Source organism: Microcaecilia unicolor, chromosome 3, assembly GCF_901765095.1.
Source record: "Microcaecilia unicolor chromosome 3, aMicUni1.1, whole genome shotgun sequence".
NCBI classification, from domain to species: Eukaryota; Metazoa; Chordata; class Amphibia; order Gymnophiona; family Siphonopidae; genus Microcaecilia; species Microcaecilia unicolor.
The window spans coordinates 75,019,600-75,038,550 of record NC_044033.1 but is presented as its reverse complement, the minus strand read 5'-3'; the positions used below and the strand labels follow the sequence as shown (position 1 = coordinate 75,038,550).

The 18,951-nt window shown below is 46.6% G+C and overlaps 2 protein-coding genes across 9 annotated transcripts in view; one reads left to right on the top strand and one right to left on the bottom strand.

The window, feature by feature from the left end:
• NSL1 (NSL1 component of MIS12 kinetochore complex) overlaps positions 1-5,321 on the bottom strand; it is a 102,970-nt gene extending 97,649 nt beyond the window's left edge. For both annotated transcript variants that reach the window (XM_030196051.1, XM_030196053.1), the window contains exon 1: positions 4,936-5,321. In XM_030196051.1, coding sequence (XP_030051911.1) covers positions 4,936-5,238 — 303 coding nt within the window. In that variant the 5' untranslated portion in view covers positions 5,239-5,321. The remainder of the gene's footprint in view (positions 1-4,935) is intronic.
• Positions 5,322-5,360: 39 nt separating this feature from the next.
• The window catches only part of LOC115465528 (putative deoxyribonuclease TATDN3), a 37,688-nt gene continuing 24,097 nt past the window's right edge, over positions 5,361-18,951 (top strand). For 5 of the 7 annotated variants that reach the window (XM_030196059.1, XM_030196058.1, XM_030196056.1 and 2 more), the window contains exons 1-3: positions 5,361-5,504; positions 10,182-10,214; positions 17,032-17,105. In XM_030196059.1, the coding sequence (XP_030051919.1) occupies positions 5,442-5,504; positions 10,182-10,214; positions 17,032-17,105 (170 nt within the window). In that variant the 5' untranslated portion in view covers positions 5,361-5,441. Of the gene's footprint in view, positions 5,784-10,181; positions 10,215-17,031; positions 17,106-18,951 lie in introns of all 7 variants that reach the window. The other 2 variants (XM_030196060.1, XM_030196057.1) reach the window with 2 other exon arrangements.

The window sequence follows — 18,951 nt, the reverse complement described above, 5'->3', positions numbered from 1 at the left end:
GACAGAACTGAAATTATTTGTTGTGAGATTCCGTACTGAATAAGAACTAAAATGTTTGGGAGAGGACTGAATAAAAAATAAGATGACCATTGTTTGACAGACCTAGAATAAAATAAGAATAAAAATTACATTCTGGGCTAAAATATCACTGACGGACTCCACAGCCCTGGTTACAACAGAGGGCAAACCATGGTTCAAACCCCACTGTTCTCCTCGTAACCTTGGGAAAGTCACTTAACTCTAATGACTCAGGTAAAAACTTGCCTCAGCTTGGTAAAAGGGGGCCGCCATTGGTGCATATTTTTGATGCACGCCAAGGCCCCTTTTTACCGTAGTGGGGTAAAGGTCTTTCTTTTTTTCAGGAATGGCCGTGTGACAAGTGAGGCTAGGGGTGGGCACTAGCGTTGCGCTGCTGTGGTAGCCCGGTGGTACTTCCTTTTTAGTGAGCAGTAAGCCCACATTGGGCTTACCACAGCTTTGTAAAAGGGGCCCTTCAGATAGCAAACCCTCCAGGAACAGAAAGACGCAAACTGCACCTGAATGTAACTCACCTTGAGCTACCACTGAAAAGCAGTGAGCTAAATTCAAATTTTAAAAAATACATACATAAAAAATGTTGGACACCGGTCCCTAAAAACAGCCATTTAGAAACATAAAACACAACAAAAAAAAAACATAAAACACAACCAAAAAAAATGTTCCACTCAATGTGGAAATTAAAAAGAGTAAGACCTTGCTTCCCAAGGACCGTTTTTCGCATCTTGGTAAAATCAATGATTCTCAGTCATCTTGACTACTGCAATGCACTCTACGTTGGCTGCAAGGAGTATATAATCAAGAAACTTCAGACAGCCCAGAACACTGCAGCTAGACTCATATTCGGTAAAACAAAATATGAAAGCGCCAAACCCCTACGAGAAAAACTACATTGGCTCCCACTCAAAGAACGCATCACGTTCAAAATATGCACTCTAGTTCACAAAATCATCCACGGTGACGCTCCAGCCTACATGACAGATCTGATAGACCTACCACCAAGGAATGCCAAAAAATCATCCCGCACATTCCTTAACCTTCACTTCCCTAATTGCAAAGGTCTAAAATACAAACTAATTCATGCATCAACCTTTTCCTATCTGAGCACACAATTTTGGAATGAACTGCCACGCAACTTAAAAACGGACTATGAACTGATTACCTTCCGCAAACTATTGAAGACCCACCTCTTCGAAAGAATATACCACACAGATTAATACATGTGAACCCTCCTTATGAAACTAGAACTGTCCTACTCTAAGACTTGCTAAGACATTATCTTGTTTTATTATTACCACCTTTACCATAAGATCCTTTTGCTATACTAAATGTATTTTCTCAGACAGATTTCCACAACTCATGCTGAATTGTAAGCCACATTGAGCCTGCAAAAAGGTGGGATGTGGGATACAAATGCAATAAATAAATAAATATATATATATTTTTTTAAAAAAAACAATTGGCAGATGGAGCTTACCTTCATCGGTCCAGCTTCCACCATAAACTGACAAAACAAAGTCAATTTTACACAGCCAAGCCACAGAATACTACTACATATACTCTCTGACCCAAGAGAAAGGGATGAATAGCTCAGATTCTGTACTAAATTCTTCAAACAAAAGGCTGTAACTCTAAAGTATCTCCAAAAAAACTGCTTCTTCACAACCCTGGGCAATCCCACTGCAGTTTAAGGAAGGAGAAACCACAAATATAGTATTCCTTATAGCATACAATATAGAGCTAATACAAGTGGGAAAAATAATAAAAGAATCCTGTAAAATGAATCACTGAAAGAAATATTTCCTGCTCCACCAAATAGCCTTCTAACAGCCATCTAATCTAAAGCAAAAATTAGTTAAAAAAGAAAGTTCCTGACAAACGCAAAAGAAGAATACAAATGTGTTCAATATGCTAACCATAATCTGTATTAGCATATATTACATGACCCACAGTAATTCACATAAGAAAGACATTTGCTGTAAACTGATCCTACTCAAGCTCCTCCTCCAATGTTCAATTCAGAAGAATGCTACACTGAGACAGCGCAGATAAAAAACAAGAATCAACCCATATATATATAAGACTATATGCCACAGATGATACCAAGATGATACCTCTATGAAGCTGCAGTTTTCAGGATCTGACCAGAGCATCATTAACCTTAGGATCAAGCTACCCAGAGGAAAATTTGAAACAATTCAAGAACACAGGACTTTTTGAGACATGACAAAATCAACAAGAAAGGGCTAAGTCGGTCTTTATTACCATCTGGCTATACTCCTTAGTGGTGTGCAGTGCTGTATAATAACTAAGTAAATATAACTAGTTACTGTACTTAAGTAAAGGTTTTGTTACTTTTACTTGTAAAGAAGTACAGGATAATGTTACTTTTACTGAAGTAATAATTTCATCAATTTTTACTACTTTCACTTTAAAGAAGAGATGAAGCTGAAGCTTTTAGCAATTCTTCATTAACAGACATATGTCTCTACAACAACAGACTGCTGATCATCCCATGGAACATTTTGCATTAGGGTAACTGTCCATTGGATTGATAAGAGTCTTTACATAGTAACATAGTAGATGACGGCAGAAAAAGACCTGCATGGTCCATCCAGTCTGCCCAAGACAAACTCATATGTGTATACCTTACCTTGAATTTGTACCTGTCCTTTTCAGGGCACAGACCATATAAGTCTGCCCAGCAGTATTTCCCGCCTCCCAACCACCAGTCCCGCCTCCCATAACCGGCTCTGGTACAGACCGTATAAGTCTGCCCTCCCCTATCCTCGCCTCCCAACCACCACCCCCTCTTCCCCCCAACTGCTCCGCCACCCAATTTCAGCTAAGCTTCTGAGGATCCATTCCTTCTGCACAGGATTCCTCTATGCATATCCCACGCATGTTTGAACTCCGTTACCGTTTTCATCTCCACCACCTCCCGCGGGAGGGCATTCCAAGCGTCCACCACCCTCTCCGTGAAAAAATACTTCCTGATATCTTTCCTGAGTCTGCCCCCCTTCAATCTCATTTCATGTCCTCTCGTTCTACCGCCTTCCCATCTCCGGAAAAGATTCGTTTGCGGATTAATACCTTTCAAATATTTGAACGTCTGTATCATATCACCCCTGTTCCTCCTTTCCTACAGGGTGTACATGTTCAGGTCAGCAAGCCTCTCTTCATACGTCTTGGAACGTAAATCCCATACCATCATCGTAGCTTTTCTTTGCACCGCTTCTATTTTTTTAACATCCTTCGCAAGATACGGCCTCCAAAACTGAACACAATACTCCAGGTGGGGCCTCACCAACGTCTTATACAGGGGCATTAAAACCTCCTTTCTTCTGCTGGTCACTCCTCTCTCTATACAGCCTAGCAATCTTCTAGCTACTGCCACCGCCTTATCGCACTGTTTCGTCGCCTTCAGATCCTCAGATACTATCACCCCAAGATCCCTCTCCCCGTCCGTGCCTATCAGACTCTCCCCGCCTAACACATACGTCTCCCTTGGATTTCTACTCCCTAAGTGCATCACTTTGCATTTCTTCGCATTGAATTTTAATTGCCAAATGTTAGACCATTCTTCTAGCTTCTTCAGATCTTTTTTCATGTTTTCCACACCCTCCGGGGTGTCCACTCTGTTGGAAATCTTGGTGTCATCCGCAAAAAGGCAAACTTTACCTTGTAACCCTTCGGCAATGTCACTCACAAATATATTGAATCAGACTTCTTTAGAGAAGAAGTCTGATTATTTGCCCTTAAGATTAACGCAGTGGCGTAGCAAGGGGGGAGCGGGAGGGGCGGTCCGCCCCGGGTGTCAGTTTGGGGGGGTGCTCCCTGCCAGCTTCCCCCCTCAGCGAATCGACACCCCCCCCCACCTTTAAAAAGAATATCGGGAGTCGCGCCTGCCCTGCACGTACAAGAAATGTGGACCGTCGGCTCTTCCCTCGCTCTGTCTGTCCCGCCCTCCGCTGACGCAACTTCCTATTTCCACAAGGGCGGGACAGACAGAGCGAGAGAAGAGCCGACGGTCCACATTTCTTGTACGTGCAGGGCAGGCGCGACTCCCGATATTCTTTTTAAAGGTAGGGTGCGGGAGCTGGTCGTCGGGGGGGGGGTGTCATCGTGCTGCACCCGGGGGGGGGGTGCAACGGCGAACCGCCCCGCCCCGGGTGGCAGCCCCCCCTGCTACGCCACTGGATTAACGGATTCACACACATTTCAGTTCTTGCATCAGTTCTCAAAGGTATTCAAAGAGAGGTTGCCATCAGACAAAAAATTATTAGAACTGATAATTCCAACTTTGTGAAAGCCTTCTTTGTAAATGGACAGCATGACAATGATAATGAAGAAGAAGATGAAGGTGACGATGCAAGTGATAAATTAGACAACATGACTTCTAATGCAGTTGATAATGACAATAATGATGATAAAGTATTATTTTGCCATAGGGTAGTGTTTCAGAGATTCCCTACAATAAAACCTGTACCCAGTCAAAAGACATCAGTAATACTGCAGCTTGGCCTGATTTAAAGGAGCTGCTAGTGCAGTTGTTGGAACATCTTTTCAGCTGTGCCGGATTAAATTTAGTGTCCAATGTTCCCATCAATCTGTTCCCATATGGCTTATACATTTACTTAAGTACTTTGAACAACACCGGTGGTGGGATGAGTTCTGATAAGGATTAGCCAGCAGTTTTCCCTAGTCAGTTCAATATTTTTCTTTCATAATTTAATTACTGCAGTTACCATGTTGGTCCACTTGAATACACAGCAATAACGGTAAACAAAATAATACTGATAGCGTTGTATTGGACTAACTTAATACGTTTCACGGCTAGCTGTCTGACATTCTCTTCCTATTCCAGGCAGAGTGTGGTGGTTGACAGCGCTCGCTCACCCCGATCAGGTCCCTCAGTGCTCGCTCCCTGCGGGCCTCGGGCAGCTGCGGCTGATTCTCCAGCAGAGTTCGAGTGAAGAAGGAGAACATCTCCAGCACCTTCTCTACCGAGCGCTTGGATGTGCAGCGCACCCGGGCCCCCGGATCCCTCTGCCCCGACGACGACTCTGTCCCGGGCTCCGAAAGAGCCGACACCTGTGGCAGGGCCCCCGCTTCTGCAGGCCCTTCACCCTCCAGCCGTATCCCCGGCCCCGAGTCCTCCGCCATTCCCTGGGCAGCGGCGGCCTCCCCGTTCCCCGCCATTCAGAGCCAAACAAGGTTCAATTGCTGCTGCCCCGGAGCTGGAAGGAACGCCCCCCCGTCAACCAGTCCCTCTGTCCTTTTCCGCCGGGAGGAAACTGCGGTGCTGCCACATTGGTTCCGCTGCTACAACCCGCGACGTGGTGAGGGAGTATATAGTGCTCTTTCCGAAGCCCGTGGCAGGGTGGAGAGCGGTTCTCGGCGGAATGGAGCAGGCCTGGGGCTTAGTGGACTGTCACTGTCATTTGTCGGCACCAGAGTTTGACCATGTGAGAGCACTTTCGTCCAGCTCTTGATGTCTGTTCTTACTAGAGATTATCATTATTATCACCATCGGGGTGTTATTGTACCATCTAATAGAAAATCCCTACTGCTTGGAATTTATAATCCTCAAGCAGACATAAGCAAACAAACAAACAAGAAATGCAGGGCGTTACTGTGGTCAGCTTTTAACTAATATCTGCTGGGAACGGCTGGATTCTTATCTTGCTGAAGCTTGCTCTGTAAAGATTAATCCACTGGTGGTGAAAATGCTTGTAGCTGTATAGGTATGGATATTGGTCTTTATCACAAATCGGGATTCTCAGACAGGGCCGTGCAGTAAAAGCAGCTACGTAAAAATAACCCACCATTACAAAGCTCTGAAAATCTCAGAGCTTTGTAATAAGGGGTGGGTTATTTTTACGTAGCTGCTTTTACTGAATGGTTGTTGGTAGGTACAGCATGTGAGTGTGTTTTGGGCTTTTGTGCTAGTACTTTTTTACCTGTTTTTTTTTGTGTTTGTGTGTGTGTGTGTGTGTGTGTGTGGGGGGGGGGGGGTTAAGAGGCATCATTACAGTTTCAGAGATACCAACCAAGTTACCCAGTTGCAGGCTAGAGATTTTGAGACAATCCTGGATTTCTGACCACCCCATCCTGGCATTATGGGACTTGCAGCACTGATTTCAATGGGCAGGATCAGGCACTACAAACCCCACACTGCTTTGGGATGTACCTTCAAAACTAGAACTATCCCAAAATCCTCAGCCTGCAACTGGGTAACTTGGCATCTCTGCATTTTGTTCTGGTATTGCTCTTCTAATGAATATGGCAGCCACTTTGGTTGCCAGTACTTATTGTGTGGAGACCAGACAGCATGCACAGGTGCCATCTGTTTATACGAGAAGTCTAGTCCAAGGGATTCCGTTTCTCAGAGTCCGCTTTAGGGGGATGCAAACAGGGCAAATGCCTGCTCAAAGCTGAAGAAGGGATAGGGAACCCAGTATGTATAACACCAGCCTTTCTGGCTGTAATACTGTGTTAATTTGAGTGGTCTGTAGCAATTCCATGATACTCCCTGCATGAGAGCTGACAGTTATAGATATATTCAGAATACAAAGTGCAGGCTTTGAGAATCAGAAATACAGTGACTAACGCCTTGTGCTCACTGGAACACTGCTGCATGCTGTGTTCTCTTTTAGATAGTGTTAAGGTCTAAAAGATGAAGGCTGACATAAATCTTATGTAGACCCTCTGTACAATATTCTATTCCCTGACCTTTATTTGTTTTGCTGGACCTGAGTGTAATGACGTACCATTGCGGTTCTTAATCTACACAATATTTCATTTTATTTTTTAAAATTTATAGACCACCTATTGTCACACATCTAAGCAGTGTACACTATAGGGCTCCTTTTACAAAACCGTGTTGCTGATTCCATAGCGGCAAATGCGACAAAGCCCAAAGGAACTTTGAGTTTATAGATTAGCGCTTAGTGCCAAGATCTGTTGTAACATGAATTCAGTTCAATTGTCAGAATTAAATATGCAGCAGAATTATTGAAATATGTAGAATTGTGCTGAATCAGGTACCAATATAAACATACAGTTTTATTATTGAAACTACAGCAGGGAAAATAGTTTGAATTTCAAGTCCCTCTTTCATCTTCTCCCCCCTCCCTCTGGGGACCCTTAACAAAAGGACTGCAGCAGAGAAACTGGTCTGGTTTTCTGGTCTGGCTTTCATCTCCCCCCTTCTTCCCCCTTAACAAAAGACTACTGATCAAAACCATTGTGGGTGACACAAAGTTATCCAGGGTCGTCTCGTTGCGGGAGGAGTGTGAAAGATTACAAGAGGACCTCGTGAGACTGGGGGATTGGGCGTCCAAATAGCAGATGAAGTTCAACGTTGACAAGTGCAAAGTGATGCACGTGGGAAGGAGGAATCCGAATTACGGCTATGTCATGCAAGGTTCCGCTTTAGGAGTTACGGACCGAGAAAGGGATCTGGGAGTCATCGTGGATAGAACGTTGAAATCTTCCACTCAATGTGCTGCAGCGGCTAAGAAGGCGAACAGAATGTTGAGTATTATTAGAAAAGGGATGGAAAACAAGCATGAGGATGTTATAATGCCGTTATATCGCTCCATGGTGCGACCGCACTTGGAGTATTGCGTTCAGTTCTGGTCTCTTCATCTCAAAAAAGATATAAAGGAATTGGAGAAGGTGCAGAGATGGGCGACGAAAATGATAAAAGGGATGGGACGACTACCTTATGAGGAGAGGTTAAGACGGCTAGGACTCTTTAGCCTGGAGAAAAGGCGGCTGAGGGGTGTATAAAAATGCTACAGCTATGAGCTTTGGTCCCCTGCCTAGACTTTGGTTCAGGCTCTAAAATGAGGGAGAAGCTTACAGGCCTGTGTGGCTCTTGCTTGAACTCCCAGTGTTGGAGCACTGCAGAGAACAGCAGGAAGCACAAGGGTGGGGTCCAAAGGACAGAGTGACATTGTGGTCAGCCATGGTCTTGCTTAAGATTTGTGGTCAAGCGAGCTAAAGACAAAACCATGTTAGCAAGATAAAAGCTACTCATTAGCATGAGCCAATGCAATCAGTGGTAACCATGACATTAGCATAGATCCAATCAGGTATATCTACTGTCATATTATCCATATCCTGAGGGCACCTATTAAAATCAGAGTATTTCCTGGTTTAAGCTAGAGAGAAGGGTTGCCATTCTCTCTCTCCAAGGGAAACCAATGTAACCTGCAGAATTGACAAATTACCTAATTGCTTTCCCTTGTAAAACCTTTAATTGGTAAAAGAAATTATAAAAGATTAGGAATGAATTAACACCTGTTTGCAGCTGGATTATTATATTCCTATAATTAATTGATTTTCGTGCCTGTTGTCAATCACTGATTTGACTTGTATCTTGGCAAATAAACTCCTCATCCCAAATGATGTTCTGTGGACTTCACTTAATGATCAAAGGCTGTAAGTATAGATGCTTCTGCTCTATCAGGCTCTCTCGCTGCATTGTATAACCTGTAGCCTAAATCCAGTTTGTCATAAGGCTGGTATCTTTTCCTTGCCAGTGCTGAGAGGTCTACAAAATAATGAGTGAGGTAGAGCGGACAGATGTGAAGCATTTGTTTACGCTTTCTAACAATAATAGAACTAGGGGACACAAGATGAAATTAGAATGTGGTAGGTTTAAAACAAATTGGAGAAAGTTTTTCTTTACTCAGCGTGTGGTTAGACTCTGGAACTCATTGCCGGAGAAGGTAGTGACGGCAGCTGGCCTTGCTGAGTTTAAAGAGGGTCTGGACAGATTCCTGAAGGAAAAGTCCATTGATCGTTATTAAATTCTGGGTTTTTGCCAGGTTCTTGGGGCCTGGATTGGCCCTTTGGTCTTTTCCCAGCTTGGCAGTGCTTATGTACTTATGTACTAAATATCAACACAACAAAGGATCAAAGATGGATAGCAGAAAACCAGACCTAGGAGTTACTACAATAAACCATGTGCTAGGATGCTTTTGCAATAAAACCAACAGGAAGCCATAAAACCTTGTTGCCTGTGACTACTTTTAGGCACTGACCATTTACACCAACTGACCCCTGGTGTAAATCCATGTGCCTAAATTAAGCGCAGATCCCCCCTTATTCTATAACAGTGCACATAAGTTGCAGGAACGCCCTTTATCTACCCATGGCTGCTCTCCCTTTTTTGATCCAGGTACTTAAATCTTAATGCCAATTAGCACCGATAATTGATTGTTAGGAACCAATTATTGGCACTAATTGTTACATTATTCAATTTTAATTTGCATGTGCAATTTAAAGCACCATTTATAGAATCTGGGGGGGGGGGGAACATAAAATACAAAGTATAACACAGACAATGAATAAATTAACATGTACAATAGTAAACACATTTGCAACCTGCTTAGAATTATAATATAATGCAGGATATATGTTTTAATTAAATAGCAAGCTTGCTTTACTTAACAACATAGAGCCATTTTCTGCAGGAATGCTAAGTGTAACATATATATATATTTAACTTTGTACCAGTTTATATGGAAGCCTAGAAAATGATTTCAAGATTGTCCAAGATCCTTTAAAACAAGTGTCCTCTGCCTTTTCCTATGGATATATTAAATGATTTTGACTTGTCTTTTGTGCTTTTCGCGAGCACAACTTAATAAACATTTTGTTCAGGGTGATGAAAGAAAGGTATAGTACATTTTTCTATTAATACAAGCATATTTTCTTTTCAGGTCTGGGTTTAGGATCAACTGTGAGCACCTAGCACTATCAGTATGAGCACTATCTATGAGCACTATCCTCGTTTCTTTTCAAAGCAGACTAAGGACCCACTCATTTTTGTATTAAATATAAGACCTGATTTAGTAAAGGGTGCAATCTGTGAGATGCTCATTGCTAAATGAAGTCTGTTGAATCATTTGGGAAAGATAGTTTTGTTGAGTCACATAATCCTTGATTTGTAAATTAGGACTTTATATTTAAGGCTATTCCCGTTATAATGCATTTCATTTATGGCCAGAAGACAGATATCATTGGGGAAGGGGATTAAGCCACTTGTGTAGGGCCAGCAGTTCACCAACCTTTCATAAACATTGCAGCATTTCTGATTTAATTTCAATTTATGGTCTGTTTATTTTCAGGATATTGAAGAGGTGTTAAAGTCAGCAAAGAATGTAGGTGACTATGTAGATACAGTACTTGGCTTTGTAATTTGAAATCATTTACCATGTTTGCATTAGAATGGCTTGCTACATGAATTCTATGGCACTGCCCATCAATGTCACTTAGGAGTTGATCAGTATTTGCAAAAGAATTAGAGACCTAATGATTGCTAAATTAAGTCCATGTCCTGCCTCGTTTTTTGGGGTACTGGTGTCAAGAGGCTAGGCTTGGGGTTGGGGGGGGGGGTCCTGCTAGACTACCAGGAACTTTGGGGAGGGCACTGGGGGGATGGAGGAAACTACTAGACTACCAGGATATTTATGTATGGAGGAGGAGTTGGAGGGTGGGAGGAAGGAGGCCACTAGACCACCAGGGCGTTCTTTTTAAATATTGGGAGGAGGGGGGATCGAGTATGTTGGGCTGGAATGGGTGCCGCTAGACACCAAGGATATGCTTTGGGGGGGCGGGAAGATATGTCAGGTTGGGGGATGCTTGTGGTTTCATTAATGTGTTTCTGTTATTTCCTTATGTCAACTCTTCCTGTCAGTACCCAAGCCAGTCACTGCTCAGGCACTGACAGGTAGGCTGACATTTAGCAATGGGCCTGCGGATTACTGCCATGGTTTTAATAAGGCAGTAATTTGCATTCTCATTGATTAAAGCATGCCATGGCATTTTTCGGGCACTAATTTTGCGGTAGGGTGAAGACTCTGCTACAAGACTTTGTGCATTGGCCCTTTCCATATCATCAAGCTGATCAATCCATAGACTGGTGGGTTGTGTCCATCTACCAGCAGGTGGAGATAGAGAGCAAACTTTTGCCTCCCTATATGTGGTCATGTGCTGCCGGAAACTCCCCAGTATGTTCTCTATCTCAGCAGGTGGTGGTCACACACAGCAGCAGCTCTGGCTAGGCCTCCAAGCCTAATTTTTAGGTTTTGTTGAGTGCCTGGGGTTGAGGGCTCTTTTGAGCAAGTGCAAACCTGGTGGTGCCAGGTCCCTCCTTTTCTCCCCCCTCCCGCTGGCTCCGTTAAAAAAAAAAAAAAAAAATTTTGAACGTCCTTAAAGGCGTTTATTTCGACGTTTATTTAAGCGTCTATTGCAGCTACTCACTGGGACACCAGGTCGTTACAACTCGGAGCGGACAGCAGGTAATTTTTACCTTTTTATAGCGGGCAGGGGGTTCGCCGATTCTTCTCCTCGTGGCATATGGCGTCGGAGGGCGAGGGCGCAAAGGGTCGCTTGAGCGCTTCTAGAGGGGATGCGGGGGTCTTAAAGCCTGATTCGCCCTTGTTGGGTGACAGTTTCGTGACCGATGAATGTCCCGGTCCTTCCTCCGGCGTGGCGGTTTTTCCCGCCATAAACGCCCATCCCCCGCTCCTCGCCTCCGCCATCTTGGCCGGCCACGCGGCTCGGACGGCTTCTTCTTGGGCCGCCCTTGAGGTTGGAGACATTAATGCCATGAACGCCCTTAATTTGGGCGACGGCACAGAAGCGGCTAAAGTTAAGAGCCGTTCTTCCCGCGCGGCTCCTTCGCGGAGTTTCGCGCCGGACGCCATTTTGGATGCGCAGCATGTCTCTCCCCCGCTATTGCGAGCGCCGGTTGAGGGTGCGTCTAGGGCTGTTGCCCAGGCTGCGGAAGTGCACAGTCTGGGGGGTTTCTCCCCCGAGTTTGTTTTGCTGCTGCATCAGGCCTTCCTCATGCACAACGCTGCCCCTGCTCCCTCGTCTGGTAAAGAGGTTGAGGTTCCCAGAGGTAAACGCCCTCGGGTTGATTCCCAGGCCTTGGAGGAATTTGTCTCCTCCGATGTAGATGAGGGCAGCGTGTCTGAGGTCTCCCAACGGTCCTTTGCGGATTCCTTGGAGGAGACGGATCCCCGCTCGGATGGAGCGGATGACCCCTCTGCAGCGCGGCTTTTTAGCCCAGAGGATTTGCCCAACCTGTTGTTACAGGCCATGGACACTGAAGATTTCCTCTCCGGAGGACATCTCTCCCTCAGCCCCTGTTGGCTCTGCCATTATGCTGGGGACGAAGCGCCCGCCTAGAACCTTCCACGTGCATGATGCCATGCACACCTTAATTTCGGCTCAATGGGATGTCCCAGAAGCGAGCCTTAAAGTGGCTAGGGCTATGTCCCGCCTCTATCCTTTGGCTGTGAGTGAACGTGAGGCCTATCTGTGGCCTACCGTGGATTCTTTAATCACTGCGGTGACTAAGAAAACGGCGTTGCCGGTGGAAGGTGGCACGGCCCTAAAGGACGCCCAAGACAGAAGATTGGAGGCGGCCTTAAGGTCGTCCTTTGAGGCGGCTGCTTTAAGTTTGCAGGCCTCAGTTTGCGGCTCCTATGTGGCCAGGGCGTGCCTGACTATGGTGCAGCGGGCTTCCCTCTCGGATCATTCCTTGAGGGCTGATTGGCCGGCCCTGGAATCGGGCTTAGCCTATTTGGCAGACTTGCTGTATGATGTCTTGAGGGCCTCAGCGAAAGGCATGGCTCAGACAATCTCTGCGCGGCGGTGGCTTTGGCTGAAACATTGGTCTGCTGACCACGCCTCTAAATCCCGCCTGGCTAGGTTGCCTTTTAAAGGCAAGCTGCTCTTTGGGGTTGAGCTGGACAAAATCGTGACCGATCTCGGCACGTCTAAGGGCAAGAAATTACCAGAGGTCAGGGCTCGGGCTAGTACTCGTCCCGGTCCCTCCAGAGGACGGTTGCAGGAAGCCCGTCGGTACCGCCCGGGCAAGTCGGGTTCCTCTGCCCCCTCTTCCTTCAAGAGGAATTTCTCCCCCAAGCAGCATTCCTTTCGCAGAGACCGCCGTCCCGGAGGTGCTCCCTCCGGTCCTCCCCCAGGGTCTCGTACCCAATGACGGGGTCTTGGTCCACGCCCCAGTGCAGATTGGAGGACGGCTGTCCTCGTTTCTGGGCGAGTGGACCACAATAACTTCAGACGCGTGGGTGCTGGAAGTCATCAGAGACGGCTACAAACTAGAGTTCTGCCGACCCTTAAAAGACGGGTTTGTACTCTCTCCCTGCAAGTCTCCGGTCAAAGCTGTGGCAGTGCAGCAGACCTTGGACAATCTGATCCGCCTGGGCACGGTCGTTCCGGTGCCAGAAAGTCAGCTTGGCAAGGGACGTTACTCCATATACTTTGTGGTACCAAAGAAAGGAGGTTCTGTCCGGCCTATCCTTGACCTCAAAGGGGTCAATCGGGCCTTGAAAGTGCGGCACTTTCGCATGGAGACTCTCCGCTCTGTTATAGCGGCAGTGAAGGCAGGAGAGTTCCTGGCATCCTTGGACATCAAGGAAGCGTACCTGCATATTCCCATCTGGCCTCCTCATCAACGCTTTCTGCGTTTTGCAGTCCTGGGACGACACTTCCAGTTCAGAGCCCTCCCTTTCGGGTTGGCTACTGCTCCGCGGACCTTTTCCAAAGTAATGGTGGTCATCGCGGCCTTCCTACGAAAGGAAGGGGTACAAGTCCATCCTTATCTGGACGACTGGTTGATCCGAGCCCCCTCTTATGCAGAGTGCGGCCAAGCTGTGGACCGGGTAGTTGCTCTTTTGAGCTCCCTGGGATGGATCATCAACTGGGAGAAGAGCCAGCTGCGCCCGACTCAGTCCCTGGAGTACCTGGGAGTTCGATTCGACTCCCAAGTGGGCAGAGTGTTCCTGCCAGACAATCGGATTGTCAAACTTCAGGCTCAGGTGGACCAGTTCCTAGTAGCCTCTCCCCTTCGGGCTTGGGACTATGTGCAGCTGTTGGGCTCTATGACGGCCACGATGGAAGTTGTGCCCTGGGCCAGGGCTCATATGAGACCACTTCAACACTCTTTGCTGCAGCGCTGGACTCCGATGTCGGAGGATTATGCTGTGCGCCTTCCCTTGGACCCAGCAGTGCGCAAGGCGCTGAGCTGGTGGATGCAGACAGACAAGTTGTCTGCGGGAATGCCTCTGGTGACCCCAGAGTGGATTGTCGTCACGACGGACGCCTCGTTGTCGGGCTGGGGAGCCCACTGCTTGGGAAGGACAGCGCAGGGGCTCTGGTCTCCTGCAGAGGCAAAGTGGTCTATCAACCTCCTGGAACTCAGAGCCATTCGGTTGGCGCTTTTGGAGTTCATCCCGGTACTGGTGTTGAAGCCTGTACGGGTTCTGTCGGACAATGCCACGGCTGTGGCCTATGTCAACCGCCAGGGAGGTACCAAGAGCGCCCCTCTAGCCAAGGAGGCTATGAATCTTTGCCAGTGGGCGGAAGCGAACCTGGAGCAGCTTTCAGCGGCCCACATTGCCGGAGTCATGAATGTCAAGGCGGACTTTCTCAGTCGCCATACCTTGGAGCCCGGAGAGTGGCAGCTATCTGCTCAGGCGTTCTTGGACATCACGAAGCGCTGGGGCCAGCCGAGCCTAGATCTGATGGCGTCATCGGCCAATTGCCAAGTGCCGCGCTTTTTCAGCAGAGGACGGGACCCTCGATCCCTGGGAGTAGATGCTCTTCTCCAACAGTGGCCGACACAAGAGCTTCTCTATGTGTTCCCGCCCTGGCCCATGTTGGGCAGGGTGCTAGACCGGGTGGCAAAGCATCCCGGCAGGGTAATCCTGGTGGGTCCGGATTGGCCCAGGCGTCCCTGGTATGCGGACTTGATCAGGCTCTCAGTCGACGATCCTCTGCGACTGCCAGTGGAGCAGGGCCTGTTACATCAGGGTCCCGTGGTGATGGAGGATCCCTCCCCCTTTGGTCTTACGGCCTGGCTATTGAGCGGCAGCGTCTGAGGAAGAAGGGCTTCTCAGACAAGGTCATCGCCACTATGCTGAGAGCGAGGAAGCGCTCTACTTCTACTGCTTACGCCAGGGTTTGGCGTATCTTTGCAGCGTGGTGTGAAGCAGGCTCACTTTCTCCCTTCACTGCTCCAATTTCTTCAGTGTTGGCATTCCTGCAAGAAGGTCTGGAGAAAGGCCTGTCGCTCAGTTCTCTTAAAGTCCAGGTAGCGGCTCTGGCTTGCTTCAGGGGCCGCCTGAAGGGTGCTTCCCTGGCTTCGCAGCCAGATGTGGTGCGCTTTCTCAAGGGAGTTAATCACCTGCGCCCTCCTCTGCACTCAGTGGTGCCTGCGTGGAATCTCAACCTGGTACTAAGAGCATTGCAGAAGCCGCCTTTTGAACCCTTGTCGAGGGCATCTCTGAAAGACCTGACGTTGAAAGCAGTCTTTTTGGTGGCTATCACTTCAGCCAGAAGAGTTTCCGAGCTCCAGGCGCTCTCATGTCGAGAGCCTTTTCTGCAGTTCACTGAGGCAGGAGTGACTATTCGCACAGTGCCTTCCTTCCTGCCCAAGATTGTTTCTCGCTTCCATGTGAATCAGCAGCTCTGTCTCCCTTCCTTTCGTAGGGAGGACTACCCAGAGGAGTACTCTGCTCTTAAATATCTGGATGTGAGACGAGTCATCATCAGATACTTGGAAGTGACCAATGATTTCCGGAAATCGGATCATCTCTTTGTCCTGTTTGCAGGTCCTCGTAAGGGTCTGCAGGCTGCTAAGCCTACAGTGGCAAGATGGGTCAAGGAAGCCATTGCAGCGGCTTATGTGGCCGCGGGGAAGGTGCCGCCTATCCAGCTGAAGGCTCACTCCACGAGAGCTCAGGCGGCCTCGATGGCAGAGGCCGGATCCGTCTCCTTGGAAGAGATATGCAAGGCGGCAACTTGGGCTTCGGCTCATACATTCTCCATACCGTTTGACTGTGGCTGCACGGGCGGAGGCCCGGTTTGGAGCTTCAGTGTTGAGGTCAGGGATTTCAATGTCCCGCCCTGGGTGAGTACTGCTTCGGTACATCCCACCAGTCTATGGATTGATCAGCTTGATGATATGGAAGGTAAAATTATGTATAATCATACCTGATAATTTTCTTTCCATTAATCATAGCTGATCAATCCATAGCCCCTCCCAGATATCTGTACTGTTTTTATTCTGGTTGCATTTCAGGTTCAAGTTTAGTCTTCAGTTACTACAGAAAGACTTCGTGTTCAAGTTTTTTCACTTGGATTCTTCAAGAGTTAAGACGAGTTTGTGTTACAGTGAGCTGCTGCATTCCTCTCCCCTCCGTTTTACGGGGCTGGATTGAGATTTAAATTCTGCCGGCACTCCCTCCCGCTTCGTGCGGCTGTAGGGCAGCTTTGTACCCCTCCCGCTTCGGCGGTGTTAGGGTCAGTCAGCTCCTCCCGCGGTTGCGGTTGCAGGATAAGCCAGATCCCCCCGCATCGGCGGGTGTGGTGTCCCTCCCCCGCTCCGCGGGGATGAGCTGGACGGATTCCCCTCCCCCACTTGTGTGGGGATGAGCTGGGTTAATTCCCCTCCCCCGTTTCGGCGGTGGTGAGCTGGGCAGAGTGTCCCTTCGTGGGTGTAATTCTCTAAGTGCTGAGTCCTGCGGATGGAGCTTTGATATCGACATACTGAGGAGTTTCCGGCAGCACATGACCACATATAGGGAGGCAAAAGTTTGCTCTCTATCTCCACCTGCTGGTAGATGGACACAACCCACCAGTCTATGGATTGATCAGCTATGATTAATGGAAAGAAAATTATCAGGTATGATTATACATAATTTTACCTTAGTGCACAGTAAAAACTGGAGTGGCTCAGACCACTAAGAATTAGGAGTCAGAACACCTCCGGGCAACACCCGTCAAGCACAGGAAAGCAGGAGATTGTGAGCAGGGCAGATTCTCGGCACACCCCACCTATACGTAGTGCTTTCACCTTTGGTGGCATGATAATCACCTAATGCAAATCAGAGGTATTAATAGTGATTCATATACTCAAGCTAATTGTTCTATTCTCTTTTTCAGGCTAACATTGTTGCTCTTGTAGCAGTTGCTGAGCACACAGGAGAATTTGAGAAAATTATACAGCTTTCAGAAAGGTATATAGGGTATGACTGTATTTCGTGCAACTGATGTTCAGTGAGAAAGAGACCAAGGGTTAACTTGCTGCAAAGCTGAAAGTCCCCTGACGTCCTAATAACAATAATTTATTGATTGATTGATTTACCGCCTTTTTGAAGGAATTCATTCAAGGCAGTGTACAGCAAGAATAAGTCAAACATAAGCAGTAGACAATTACAGCAGTAAAAATATTCAAACAATAATACAAAGTATGGCATAGAATGCTACATTACAATGTCAACACAATACACAATAAAACATTTTAATAGACAGCATAGGGTGTAAGCAAAGATGGAACATATTGATAGAGTGATACAAGTAAGAAAATAAGGGAATTAATTTAAAGAAAGTTGCAAATGAGGTCAGAAGGTGCTTGAACATTATCTTAGCTACGGTAGGAGTGGGTAAAATTTGTAAAATTTTGGGGTTAGACATAAATACAACTATTCTACAAAGTGTGTGCAAGGATAGTCGGAACACCGCTGACAGTCCCATGCCCCTTCCATGTTAATGCCCCCTTTGCATTTGCATACGAGAGAAGTTAAGTACCTGGTTTATAGAATAGAGGCATAAGTCTGTTGCACATTCAATAGCAAATTAGTGCCAATTAGTGCTTTTTAATGCCAGCTGTTGCTATTTGTCAATTTAATACAAGTTAGTTACATAGTAACATAGTAGATGTCGACAGATAAATACCTGGATGGTCCATCCAGTCTGCCCAACAAGATAAACTCATTACATATGGTATGTATACCTGTTCTTGATTTATCCTTGCCATTGTTAGGACATTGACTAGAAGTCTGCCAGGCACTGGCCTTGTTCTTAAATTTCTGAAGTTGTTGTCAAAAGCCACCGAAAAGCTCCTTTCTACCCATCCTAATCTAATTCAGCCTCCATCAGGGCACAGACTATACAAGTCAGCCCAGCACTGGCTTTCCTACCTAATCTCCCCTAATCTTCTTTGGATCCAATCGTTCTAAACAGGATTCTTTTGTGTTTGTCCCACACATTTTTGAATTCTGTTACCATTTTCATCTCCACCTCCTGCGGCAAGGCATTCCAGATATCTACCATCCTCTCGGTGAAAAATTACTTCCTGATATTATTCCTGAGTCTGCCCCCTTTCAACTTCAATTCATGCCCTCTAGTTCTACCACCTTCCAGTCTCTGGAAAAGGTTTGTTTGCAAATTAATACCTTTCAAATCTTTGAACGTCTGTGTCATATCACCCCTGTTTCTCCTTTCCTCCAGGGTATACATGTTTAGGGAAGCAAGTCTCTCCATGTATGGCTTACTACGTAAACCCCCTACCATTTTTTAGTTAATTATATTACGAGTATGACTTGCCCTATTCTATAACTGTGCACCTAACTTTGGGCACCATTTATAGAACTGGGGACATCGTGGAACTAGAAAAGGTACACTTACACAATTGGTTAGACTCAAAGACGTCCATTTAGTGCAGGCATCTTTTAATTTAAGTACCCTCTTAATCTGTCTTCACTGGCTACTGGTCAAATTTTGCTCTTGTTTTAAGATATTGCTGAAAACGTCCAAAAATCAAGTAGTGAAAATGACTATTTTCAAACCAGAAAAACGTCTTGTTTTTTTCTTTGAAAATGACCATTTCCTAGATGTTGTTGTGCTTAGTATGTCTCTTTTTGGACCATTTTCCAAAAATAAAAATCCAAGTGAAAAATGCACAGAATCAGGCCATTGGGACGTAGGAGGAGCAAACTTTCCTAGTAGACTGGCCACACAAGCATCCCAGCAGAGCAGTGGGGCATCCTAGGGGGCACTGCAGTGGACATTTTTGTGAGAAAA